This window comes from Canis lupus, chromosome 4 (genome assembly GCF_003254725.2).
Source record: "Canis lupus dingo isolate Sandy chromosome 4, ASM325472v2, whole genome shotgun sequence".
Classification (NCBI taxonomy): Eukaryota; Metazoa; Chordata; class Mammalia; order Carnivora; family Canidae; genus Canis; species Canis lupus.
In genome coordinates this window covers 42,958,251-42,971,845 of record NC_064246.1, presented here as the reverse complement: position 1 = coordinate 42,971,845, position 13,595 = coordinate 42,958,251, and the positions used below count along the sequence as shown (strand labels likewise).

At 40.5% G+C, this 13,595-nt stretch overlaps 1 protein-coding gene across 1 annotated transcript in view; it reads right to left on the bottom strand.

The window, feature by feature from the left end:
• Positions 1-13,595, bottom strand: part of SLIT3 (slit guidance ligand 3) — a 598,525-nt gene that overhangs the window by 541,191 nt on the left and 43,739 nt on the right. The window contains exons 2-3 of the mRNA XM_049109434.1: positions 11,255-11,326; positions 4,595-4,666 (exon numbers count right to left, since the gene is read on the bottom strand). Of these exons, the coding sequence (XP_048965391.1) occupies positions 4,595-4,666; positions 11,255-11,326 (144 nt within the window). The remainder of the gene's footprint in view (positions 1-4,594; positions 4,667-11,254; positions 11,327-13,595) is intronic.

The window sequence follows — 13,595 nt, the reverse complement described above, 5'->3', positions numbered from 1 at the left end:
AAAAAAAATGTTCAATCTACATTTTTTGATTGCAGTGTTTTCTAAGAATCAATTAGGTCAGGTTTGCAAACTCTGTCATATTGTTCCATACTGTTACTAATATTATAATAGGCCATATTGTTACTAATGATTATATATGCTTATCCTATTAATTACAAGAATGAATCTTAACTATGAATGTAAACTTGTCTATCCTTTTAATTCTGTCAATATTTGCTTTACGTATTGTCAGGCTATGTTTTTAGACAGATACAAATTCTCGTATTTTTCTGGTGTATTTAATCCTTTATCATTTTGAAATAGCCCTCTTTATCTCCAATAACGTTATTTTTTTTTTAAAAAGTCTATTTTAAGTAGTATTAATAAATCCACACCATCCTTCTTTTGGTTAGTATTTTCATGGTATCTTTTCTATCCTTTTATTTTTTTCTCTATCTTCTTGTTTAATGTTTGTCTTTATAAAAAGCATATAATTATTGTTGGTTTTTATCCACGGTCTTTTAGGTAGAGGATTAATCCATTTATATACACAATAATTATGATATTTTTGTATTTAAGATCATCACCTTACTATTTGTTTTCTCTTTGTTTAATTCGTTCTAAATTCCTTTTCCTTTTCTTTTATTCCTTATTTGAATTAACTATATTTTTCTTTGAATCATTCTCCATCCTTTCTCCCTCTATTAGGTTATTATATTTTTTAAACTGTTCTTTTTAGAAGCTATCCTACAGATTGCAACATGCATCCTTGATTTAATAAGGCAATAAGCAGTAGTGCTATTATCATTTCTGGGATAATTCAAAGATCTTAGAACACTTAGACTCCATTGACCCTCCCAAATTTTGCTACTGTTCCTATCTTAAGCTTTTAATCTACAATAGTCAATTCCCATCTTTCCAGGACGTTGATTTTTTGAAGAGACCAACACAGCTTTCTTGTAGAATGTTCCATCTATGGGATTTGAATATTCCTCTTGGTTTCATTTAATTTAGTACTCCATCCTGCCTACTTTGGTGAAACCAGAAGTGAGATGTAGCTAAATTAGATGTAGGGGAGACATATTTAGCAACAATACTTTAAAGTCAATGCTTTGAATTTTATATTGTCACATCAGGGACACAGAATTTCTAACCTCATAATATTGTTGTATGGATTAAACAGATGGCATATGTCAAGTGTCTATGATGCTATCTGATACATAACAGATAAGAAGCAGAGCTTCACACCCTCAGTGCTGTTAATGGTTTGGACCAGATAATTTTCTGTTGTAGGAGCTATCCTGTGTGTTAGAGGCTGTTTAGCAGCATTCCTGACCTCTACCCATTATATACCAGTAACACACTCTAGTTGTGACCGCCAAAAATATCCCCAGACATTACCAAATGTCCTCTGGGTGGGGGTGGGGAGGAATTGGTCTCAGTTCAGAACCACTAGTATAGAACAAAACCCCAAGTATTTGATAAGTATTTACTATCATGCCTTGTGTAAAGCTTTGAGATTAAGACTTCATGAAACATTTCTGATTTCAACATACTCATGGTTTGGTTAGAGACAATCAGGCAAATAGGGACTTAACAGATGGTATGATAAGTGCTGTGATAAGGACAATCATTGTTGTATGTTAGGAGAGGCACCTGACTCAGTCTGCAGCAGAGGCCCTTTTATGGAAGAATGTAGAACTCTGAGAACTAAAGGACAGAATTCTCTCCCCTTTCCCATTAAGGCTGAAGAGATCAAACCAATAAATACCATCCATAATGAAAATCAATACTCCAGGAATGAATTATCAAAACCCATATAATTTCCAGGCTGTATTTCAGAGTATGATCGATAAAGATGAATCTACTACCAAATATAGAGACACAAGTAAGGTAAGTCAGGAGTGAGGGCTACAGATGGTACAATCAGCCATCTATTTCTTTAGTTGTTAACAGCAAATATGTTTTATTTTCCCATTCTATAGCTATCAGTCTGTTTGGGGAGAGACTGGATAACCAACACCAGATTAACACATCAGAATAATGTCGCATATACCTTCTCTTGTTGACATTGGAAAGCCTTAACTAAGGGGACCCATCCAACTGCGCATACTGTCCAGCCACCTATACTTTCACTCTTCTTCCCATTCAAGTACTTCTTTAGATCAGTTGCAGTATAAGTCAGAAACTGGTTAGCTATTCCCTAATTCTGTTTCCTCTATTTACTGGGCATTTGGCTTGATTATCTTTCCCAGCCTCTTCTGCAGTTTACTGTGGCCATGTGAATAATTTCTAATCCAAGGTATGTAATTGTGGAAGTCGTATGTACAATTTCCAGGTCCCAGCCATAAAAGCCTCCCATGCACAATTCTTCACACTGTTTTCCCTTCCAGTGGCTTGATTCAGATACACACTGGTACCTTGGAAGCCACGGTTTAAAGATGGCAGAGTCAAGGAGTGAAAGGACCCTGTGTTCCTGAGTCTCTCCTTGGAGGAGAGAGACCCAGCAACCAAGAATGCCCTTACTGGGTTTGATACGAATAAGAAATAAACTTCTACTGTGTTAAGCTGTGAGATTTGAGAGTTTATCTAGTCCAGCAGCTAGCCTCCTAACACACAAAGTAGAGAAACAGCCAGGTTTCCCTGCAATTGTAAGCCTCTCAGTCTTGTAGACATGCATGGTGTTTCTGCTGCATTCACCAAACCAGAGAAAAGTACCTTTTGCCAGCATATTTCACTGATATTCCCTGGAGTTAAGTGGGTATGTGAGAGGCCATTTGCAGGGCCATTGCTAAAGATCACACTTCATCTAATGTCCAGAGCACAGAAGTATGAAAGGGTGTGGGCTTTGATGTCAGACAGATGTGGCTTTGAATTTTGACTCCTCCCCCCTCCCCCCACCTCTCTGACAATTCTTTGGCTTCATCTCCCTGGGCCTCTGTTTCTTCATCTGCAAAATGAGGTTAATAACACCTCATAGGAATTTCATGGGGATAAAATAACAGATAGCTTATAAAACATCGGCATACTTCCTAGTATCCCCAAGGTACTCAATTATCAATTAGTTCCCTCCCAATAATCATGAAATGAATAAATTAGGAGTTTATTTACCCTTTTAATCAGAAGACTAAGCAAGAGGTGGCCTTTTCACAAAGGACTACATATTTACTCTTCCATAGAAATGTTTAATATCAAAAACAAAAAAGAAATGTTTAATATCTCATACAAAGGAAACAAGTTCAACAAATACTTTTATTTTTCCCTTGGTTTAAATAAGAATTTAAGTTTCAAGAGACTTAAGAATATAAGTGTAAATAGAGGCAGCATGTATTATTTTTAGAACTCTTTTCCTTTATAAGAAATGAATGTTACATTTTTAAATCAACCATAGAACATACATTGACCTTTGACCTAGATGGAGAACAACAAATGAGACAGTTCACACAAAGGAGGGGGAATACAGGGTTTTGCTAGATAATAACCATGTCACCCCAGATGCAATGACTCCAGGGGAAAAGATGGCAGATCACAAAGCTAACATGTTGGTGGCAGGCCCTCCACCTTACCCAACTCTCATCTCTGTAGATGAGATTTGGCAACAGGACAGGATCCTACCAGGGAGGCTGGTGGAGCAGTGAACTGTTGCACCTCTGTCCCCCAACTGCAGGAGAAAGAGGCTTAAATGTCAGGCCAACTGGGATGTGGAGGGAAACATGGAAGAGAGCCGCCCACCAGCATGACTAAGTGCTCTTTGGGACAAGCTCCACTTAGAGGGCAGGAAGCAAATATCCAGATGTTATATGCTGCCAGATATGATTAACTGAGGAAAGGTGAAGCTGCCCACTTAACCATCTGAACAGCAGCCCCATCTGAGTGACCCAAGAGTTTTCTGCAATTGCATTAATCATCAAAATAAATGGAGGCTCCATCCATCTCCATTCCCACCCCTCTTTGTCTCTCCCTCTGATAGTCAGAATAGCAGCCTATTTTTAAACCCTGGCACCACATACTCTCGTGGAAACATGTGGGCTTCCTGACACAGGCTGATGCTCAGAGGAGATACAGGCACGCTGACGGTACTGCCCACTCTCCCATCTTTCCTCTCTTGTGAGGGGCAGAGGCGGCTCCAGGAGGAGAGGGCCTGAGGAGGGAACCTGCTACCCATGCAGGGGAATAGCGAGTATCTAACACTGGCCTCCATGACAGGGATAACCAACTGCTGGCTTCCATCTCCTGCAAAAGGGACAAGGCTTGGGCAAGAACCAGCCCCATGTACAGATACCAAAAGCAACAGCTCAAGCCCAAGAAGAAGAAATATAGATCCTGGATGCCAATTCTAGTATCTTTTAAAGAGAAAGAGTTTAAAAAATAAAGAAAAAGAATTTAAAAGGATCTCAGTGTCTCTTTAACATGTATCTGATGTACTTTAAATAAAATAAGCAAACATTTCATTAAATGTTGAAGACTTTTTTTTGGCAAGGTTGCAATGAAGTCAATTTACCAAAAAAAAAAAAAAAAAAAAAAAAAAAAAAAAGAAGAAGATGATGACTTTTCAAGAAAGGAGATTTTTTTTTTTTTTTTTTTTTTTCAAGAAAGGAGGTTGTACTGTACTTACAATCGCTCCAGCTGCTTCAGATCCTGGAAGGCGCCTCTCTCGATGACGCTGACCTGGTTGTCTTCCAGATGCCTAGGACCACAGAAACAGCAGTGGTCAAGGACAAGCGGGCCTCAGGGGTCTTCATGCTAGGTTTCAGGCCCTGCAGACCTGGTCACTCAGCCCCTCCCATGACACTCTGCCATGCCCCCTACCCCCCAGCTGGGATCAGTCTAGTGGGACAAGATAATTCACATGCCAGCTTGGTGTCACGGTAACCAGGGTTTCGCCGCCTGCACACTTTCTACCTGACAGATTGGTTTCCATGCCTCTATTTTAAGAATGTTCTCAGCAAATGTCCCCCCAAGCACTGCAGGATGTTGCACAGAAAAGGAAGAGGTAAAAGCTGCTTCTTATAAAAAACACACATATATTCAGTATCTCTTCCCTTGGAGCTCCCTCCTCTAAGGATGCAAAAATACTTCATTAAAAAGGGCCTTCTCTGTGTACTCTGACTCTGGGTCACCTACTAGAAAGGGTGTTCCTACTGTTGGACAACTGCCTGTGCCAGGAATTCTCCTTGCCCAGGGCCTGGCTGAGGGTGATGGTCACAAAAGCTAGTCCAGCCACGGACTCTGCTGACCTCCAATATTCTCCATGCAGATGATTAAAAACCTAAACACTCTGCTTAACTGAGGTTGATTCATGCATGTGGCATATCCTAGGAATTGAGTATACAATGAAACATTTGTTTCCCTAACTTAAAAAAAAAAAAATGGCAGCTTAAACTGGATTAGATGAACAGTAGGGAAGAAAAGCAATGAGGTTGCCCAGTTTCTATCCCGGGCCAATCCCGCTGGTTGAATGAGATGTAGAGAGATGTAGTTGTGTTTGAAGGAAGTGTCTTTGGAAGGTGCAGTTTAGGAAAGGCTGTAGGTGCCCTGGACTACACAGAAGAGGTCCTCTGAGCGCCTGAAGGAAAAAGCAGAAGGATAGAAGGCAGCTTTAAGGAAGCTTGACCTTCATTTCAAAATGATTCTATCCATGTTAGCCTAGCACCTCCAAGGCATTTTATAACCCCTGTACTTCTTGGGCTTAACACTTGGGTCCTTCAGTTTATTTTCAAGTCCATCTTCCCCACTATGCCTAAGGACTAAGGGGGTAGGAATTTCTGTTCATTATCATACTCAGCCTTAACACAGTTGCCTAGCACAGCAGCCACTTAATAAAGGCTTCTGAATAATGAAAAACTGTAGATGTCTTTGGGCCACGTAACATTGATTTTCTATCAAGGAAAAGGCCAGTCTAGGACATACGGAGTGTCTGACTCAAACTATCAGAGTGATAAGGGTATTTTGTTTGAGTTCAATGACATTTTACATTTTTTTTTGTAAGTTTTTTGCAAACCATTAAAAATCAATATCACGCACACATATATACACACATACACATTATCACAAAAGAAACTCCTTCTGAAAAATCAGCTCCTGGGCAGCCCGGGTGGCTCAGCAGTTTAGCGCCGCCTTCAGCCCAGGGCATGATCCTGGAGACCCAGGATCGAGTTCCACGTCGAGCTCCCTGCATGGAGCCTACTTCTCCCTCTGCCTGTGTCTCTGCCCCCCTCCCCTCTGTGTGTGTGTGTGTGTGTGTGTGTGTGTGTCTTATGAATAAATAAATCTTTAAAAAAAAAGAAAAGAAAACAAAAATCAGCTCCTGTATTTCCAAATACCACCAACTGGTAGGAACTGAGTATGGGGTCAGGCAAGGCACACAGGCTCCTCAGTCTGCCACAGTCCTCACCCCCACTTTACTACATACGTTCATGTCACTCTGGCCCCCTACAGGCTCCTCACTTAACACATATGGATACCATGGAATAGGGAGGCTGAGAGCCTTGCCTAAGGAGAAATTATTTGTATAAAGTCACACAGCCAGCTAGGAAAGACTAACTCCCAGTCTGGTGTGCTTGCCAAATCGGGCATTAAACCCTTCCCTGCTTTCTTATCAGCTGATGGTGTAACACCCAGTCAACCTCTCAGAGACTGTTTCCTCATTTGTAAATTAAAAAAAAAAAAAGTCTCATAAGTCCTTATGAGGACAAAAATGGAATAAAGTGTGTAAATTCTCTAGCCCAGGATCTGAAGTACAATTAGAGGCTTATTAATGTTCTTTACCTTCCCTTGTCTTCCTCTCTATTTTGCCATATGGCAAGGAGGGCCTTGGAATGCCAATAGACTCACACTAGCACATCTCGCTAAACAGGGAATCAGTTCAATATTAGTGACTGGGGATTTGTTTAGCTGTTTTTACTATCAATCAATCCATCACAGTGCTTGTTGTCATAAGTTCCCAATTATAACAAAGAACAATACTAGAGTGCCTGAGTGTGATATTCTCTCTGGGTTTCTGAAGGAGTTTAACTCCAACCTCCTATGATGAATCTTTTAGTTCTATACTAATTAATCTAACACTACTAGCTTCTTTCAGAAAGGGGAGTAAAAAAAAAAAAAAAAAAGCAAATATATGTGTATTCAATAGCTGCCCCTCCTCAACTATGCTCAGGTGTGGGGAGGCTAATTTTTATCACTTTAGCCAATGGAAGTCACCAGTGGAAAATGAGATGATGAGATGGACTGATATTGGGGGATTTATTCCTACCTCCTTCCCTGCCAAGTAACTTCAGATTGACTGTGTCCCTCTAACTAAGACTACAGATCCTATCAGGTAGTTCCTACCTTTGTGGGCTCAGATAACCACTTTCCCCTATTGTTCCTTGAGGCCTAGAGGACTATTGTGGTTCCTTGCTGCTAGCCTGAAGAAACTATGGCATATCTTCTCAGTTTCTCTTAACTTTGCCCATTTCTTTGTAAATAACTCTTTATTTAGCTCTCCTTATTTGTCTTGAGTGAGTGTCATCTCTTTCCTGCTGGAATCCTGACTATAGTCAGGTAGCTAGGGTCCTTTTCTAGATTTACTTCTTAGAACTATCAGAGTCCAGCCTAATACCTGACTTTTAAAGGGGCAACACATAATCAACATCTGATGAATGAATGAATAAATGAATCAATGAAAAAGCTGTGAACCTTTCATCCAGACTTCTAGGTTGAGATGCAATTCAGAAGCTTGAGCTAATGTAATTGATATCATTCTCATTTTACTGACCAGATGCAGCAAGGTCAGGGATTCCAGCAAAGGTTGGATGTCCAGAAGGGCTGTCCATTGTTTGACTCTATTCTGAGTTAGAGACACACAGACTGTGTTCATTTTCAGCTCTTTTAGCATTGTTATTTTTTTAGTTTTAACACTGAATCAGAATCGGAAACCGCCTCATGTGATGATGGTAGGGAGGAGTTTAATTCTTTTATTAACCCCATGTGGGATAAAGCTGGCTCCCACATTGTGGGCATAGCAGAGTTCTTGCAACAGACTAGTAAGAAAGAGAATATAATTGATAACACCAGAAGGGATCTTTTCTTACTCCACCCTGTAGGGAAAGAATTGTTATGGGCAATTCTTATATCTTCTCCTTGAATGTACTTTATTTGGGGAAAATTGCCTTTGGATGAGACCAAAGTTCCCCAATATCCATTTTATCTGCTTTTGCCCACACTCCTGAACTGTATTAACAATTCTGCATGGAAATAGGTGGCAAGCACAAATTATTCAAGACTATTGAGTCTTTTCTGGCTTCACTATAAATTGTAAATAAGAAACAGATATAGGGAATGTGCCAAGGTGTGATGAAAGCTTTTCAAAAAAGATAGTTGTCTAGGTTACTCAACTAAAAAGAATAGATTGAGGGAAAATATGGTTTAAATGTCTAAGTATTTTACTAGTGTGAGAAAGCATTTCAGCTATCCCACCTAGCAGATTCTTTCACAGAATAAAGGGCCACTTGAATAGGATTGTCTTTGAGTTGATAAGGAAGATAACGAAACACAGTATATTAACAGAGTCTATAAAGTGGGGGAAGAAGGAGTGTTTTGGTGTTGCTTATCAAAACAAGAAAAATGTGCCAATTAAATGAAAGATAAACTGGAGTCAAAGGAATGTTTTGTAGACCATCCAGAGGATATTAATATGATCTTTTGTGATTATTTTAAACTTTCTATTTGCAGACAGCAGATATGGAAATTGGAATTTTTATTAGCCTTTCTGATGTAATGGTAAGAAAATCAAAGGGTTTTCTTTCTGACTTGGTTAGAAAATGAAGCATTAGGTGAAATTTCTGACTTGTATGAAAGGAAATCTCTCACACATGCAGGGGGAGAAATGGAAACAGAGAGGTTAAATGTTTGTTCTTCAAGCTGTCAAATGACCTGGAATCGGGAGTTTACTGCCTCTATCTCTTCAATAAAAGTTACCCTAAAACTGAGCTATGGAATTCCCTCAACCCATCCCTGTCTCAATTCTGACCCACACACATCTCATGAGAACTTCCAGCCATTTGACAGACACATAACTGCTAAGGGCAAAAGACTCAGCAGAGGGTAGAGTCGCCCCCTTCTGCCCCTCCACGTTCTTCCTGATAATGGTGAAGGAGTGTGAACATGCCATAGACTGGAGAATATATCAAGGAGAAAACATCTGCTATTTGGAGGCCCAACATTTAGACCCCAGAGTCCCCACACACTGGTGTTCAGTACATATCAGGTAATGCACATCAGGGCTGCATTTATAAAATGGGTAGACTATTGCTTCTTAGTTTTCTAAAATTTCTATAATACAAGTGGACAGCAGTTCTGCACAGAGGTTAGAAAGCACATATTCTGGGTTCTGATTTCTCCTTAGCATAGTTACCTGCCATGTGAAGTTGGGACAACTGTGCCTCTGTTTCCTCTAGGGAGACAGGGATTAATAGCCACATAACACAGAACTTGGTCTGTGAAAAGTACCATACATATGTTGTTAGTCATCATCATCATCACCACTATCTACTTCTCATTGAGGAAAAACAACGCTACACAAGTAATATCCCACAGGTTGCAGTGAGAATAAACAGATTTCATGAAAATGTTAAAACCATAAAGCATTAAATGTGCAACTATGAGAGTTCGGAGGACTTCTGGCCATTTGTTATGAGTGGAATTATATCCCCCTCAAATTCATATGTTAATGTCTAATCCCCAGGCTATCATAATGTGACCTTATCAAAGATAAGGTTCTCGGGGATCCCTGGGTGGCTCAGCGGTTTGGCGCCTGCCTTTGGCCCAAGGCGCAATCCTGGAGTCCCGGTATCAAGTCCCGCGTCAGGCTCCTGGCATGGAGCCTGCTTCTTCCTCTGCCTGTGTCCCTGCCTCTCTCTCTCTCTCTCTCTATCATGAATAAATAAATAAAACCTTAAAAAAAAAAAAAGATAAGGTTCTCACTAAAGTAATTCAGTTAAAAAGGGGTTATTAGGGTGTGCACTAATTTGACTGATATCCTCATAACAAAGGAAAATGTGAACAGAGACATGCACAGAAGGAAGACAATGTGAGACTCAGGGAGAAGATAACCATCTAGAAGCCAGGGATTCCTGAGGCCACCAGAAGCTAGAAGACAGGCTGGATCAGATCCTCCCTCTCAGTCCTCAAAAGGAACCAACTATGCTGACTCCCTGATTTTGGATTTCTGGCCTCAGAAACTCTGAGACAGTAATATTTTTTGTTTAAGCCACCCACTGTGTGGTACTTTGTTATAGCAGCCCTAGCAAACTAATATACTGTCATTTCTTATCTTACAGATGAGAAAACTGAAGCCCAAAGAGGTAGAGTGATTCATCCAAGATTACATGGGCAGTTAATTCTGAGGCAGGACCAGAACCAGGTACTTACTGTCCCTAATAAAATTATTTGTATTATACAGGGCTATTAGTAAAAAGAAGGAGGTGGCTTCAGCTACTAAGACTTTAGCTGCTGCTTCTAGTAGAGATCTGCCATCCAAGATTCCATGACACAGCAGACACCAAGGCAGTGGCCAGACTGTCCAGATGGTACTCCTGGTCTGGAGCCATACTTACGGGGTCAAAATCAACCTCTGAGTAAAGTAGGAAAGAGGCTCCGATTACTCCTCTCTTGTACCTCTAAATGTCTGAGCTTTGCTAATGGACAAGCATTTAGGCATTCTTATCACTTACAGACTTCGGGATGAGTAAAGATATTCAATATTTAGCAAGGAAATCTGATATTCCTTGCTCCCCTGTTGTGCCAATACCCATCTCAAATTTTGCTACCTGTCTGTTCAGCTGTGGGTGTACAGCAGGGGCTCTGACCCTGTCTGACTCCCTCCCTTTTCCCCTCCACTCCATAAAGCAACAAGATAAATAACTTTCGTTCTGATTGCTCTTTTAATGCACAGGCTGGAGAAGAAATTATAATCTCTGTGGAAGAGTAGCATGGTTAGTCAAGCTGACATTGCTGTCATCCTAGAAGCTGGGCATGTTGATTTATTCATGTAGAGCCTTCTGTTTTCCTTGTCACTGGAACTGACTTCTTCCACCAGGCTAGCCCAGCCAGCAGCAGAGAGACACAGAATAAGATACCTGAAAAACCTGGGTACACTAATGAAGGGTTTTCTGCTGCAGAATGGTAAATTCCTGTCACCCAGTGCATAGGGGTGTGATGTCAGGGCAACAAAACATTTTCACAAGGCCAAAGAGCTAAAAATGAAAATGATGTTCAAGAATCATGTGTTACTTACAAGACTCGGAGGTTCTTGAGTCCAGCGAAGTCCATCTTGGTAATCCTGGTAATATTATTTCTGTCCAGGTCACTGTAATAGAGAGCAAATTTGGGTCAGATTTTTGGAGGTTACACTTATGGTCTATTCAACCCAGACTGGCTTGAAGGAATGTTGCTTGTCAAGCAGAAGGTAATTCCAATGATTAATGTCATCCCTTGAGCATGCCCAACCAACCTTAAGGAGACTGTATGGAATAAGCTATTCATTATGTATATAGTAGAGCCCTGCTACATTTAGCTGCCTGGCTTCTGTTGCCCCACTTTGACTAACAACTTTTTCTTTGGAGTCCCCTCCCCGAACTCTCAGATCATGTCACATAAGTGAGGCCAACCTCTCTTCCCAGGTCCAGACCTAATCTAGGCTAGGCTTATAAGCATCTTCCCTCTGACCACAGTACTTGTTTCAGGAATGTATCATGACTCAAATTCCCAACAGCTCTTTCCCCACTGGGTTTCCAAGCTGTTTAACATTGCCAGAATCCATCTTGTCACCATCGAGAGTTTTCCAGAGTCAAGAGATAAGGAGAAAGTGATTCCTGATGCTATCCTATGAGTATGTGGATCTACCCAGGCCTGAAGCCAGATACTTCTGTATTTTGAAATTATATGAGCCAATTTATCCCATATCCCCTATATTTTGTCTTAAAACAGTTTGAGTTGAATTTTCTATCACTTGAAACCAAGAGAATCTTGAGTGACTTTGTTATCTACCTAAGTATTTATTTTCCAACTAGTTTGCAACTCCTGGTCCATTAGCAAAGTTTAACTTTCATAGCCCAATATAAAGAGTATGTGCCTGACATACAGTAGGGGGAATTTTGTTAATATCATACATTAGGTAAAGACAGTTACATGGATTGCTCCTGCCACAACTATTGGGTTTATAGTCCTAAAAATGGTCCCAAAGAGAAGAATTTGCTATGGAAGAACTTAAAGCATTATGGGGTATTTGTGTTGGGGAAAAGGGGCACCATGGGTATTAGAAAACTAGAGTTAGAGAAAACCAAAATCAAGAATGAACCTATGAACAACTGTATACATATTCTGTGTTCATTAAAATTATCTAAGAAGACTAGATGCAAAAAAAGGGACCATGAACAATGTTATAATTCTTAATAATGGATGTTGATTGATTAATTCCTATCTACCATGCCTTCTTGAGAATCTGTTCAAGGTTCTAGCCATGCTGGAGTTTCAACAAATTACTTGTAAACTGGCTTTGCTTTTCTCCTGAACATTCAGGAACTCAGGAGGTCATTTTCCCCATGACAGATCCTCATCCACACAGTCACTATTTCTTAGGTTTTCTTAGCCAGGTCCTAAAGTTGACATCCTGCAGTCATGTCTCAGATGGACCTGTGAAATCCACAGCTGCATACAAGGAACAGGGAAACAATCTTCAGATTCGAGCACTTTGTATGAGAAGGGATTATTCTCCTGATACTGAAAATAATATCAAAATAAAAATCAAGTGAATCCTTGGGTAGCCTCACCTGGTAACCACTTTCCTTCCTCATTCAGTTTTCCACTACCTACAATAGCAATCAGGTTGTTTCTTAACTAGCCTGTGATGGAGACAGGCAGTGTGTAGACTTCTCAGACTAAGCTGAGTGCCAGTAAAGGAAGAGCAAGAATTACACAGGGAAATAAAGAAAGGTTGCCTGTGTGAGGATCAGACAGATAGGCATATGTGCATGCTCATACTCACCATGAGTATTCTTCTCACCTCCTGTCTCAATTGGGATTGATGTTTGGGGACATTGAAAACTGCAGATATGACAATGCAACTAAACATTTAATTACCAGGACACAGCCTGGTATCTCAGCAGCTTGTGCTGGTGGCTGTGGCACCAATATTCTCAATTAATATTATTATATAAAGGGGCACAAAGTGTGCTGCTGAAAAGCTGAGGACTTGGGACAGGCAGGGGGTGGTGGTGGTGGATGGGTTGGAGGGATGCACCAGGCACACAGTCTGTGTTTGGGAAGCAGAGCTTTAGAGGAAAGCAGCCCTGAGTTTGGATTCCTGCTCTGCCACCTACTGAGTGACCTATGGGCAGTTCACTTCATCTCTGAGGCTCAGCTTCTCTATCCACAAAATGTTGGTAATCACCTCAACCTCAAGGATTTTTATGAAAGCCAAATGAGATGACACACAGTGTTTACCTGGCATTTGTTAAAGACTTAATCGTGGCAGCTATTGTTACTATAATTAGTTGAACTACATCCTTCTTACCTGCACCCCCCCACTTCCACTCTGAAATTTCAGTGCATTAAGAGCAGCGGCCTATACCACCCCA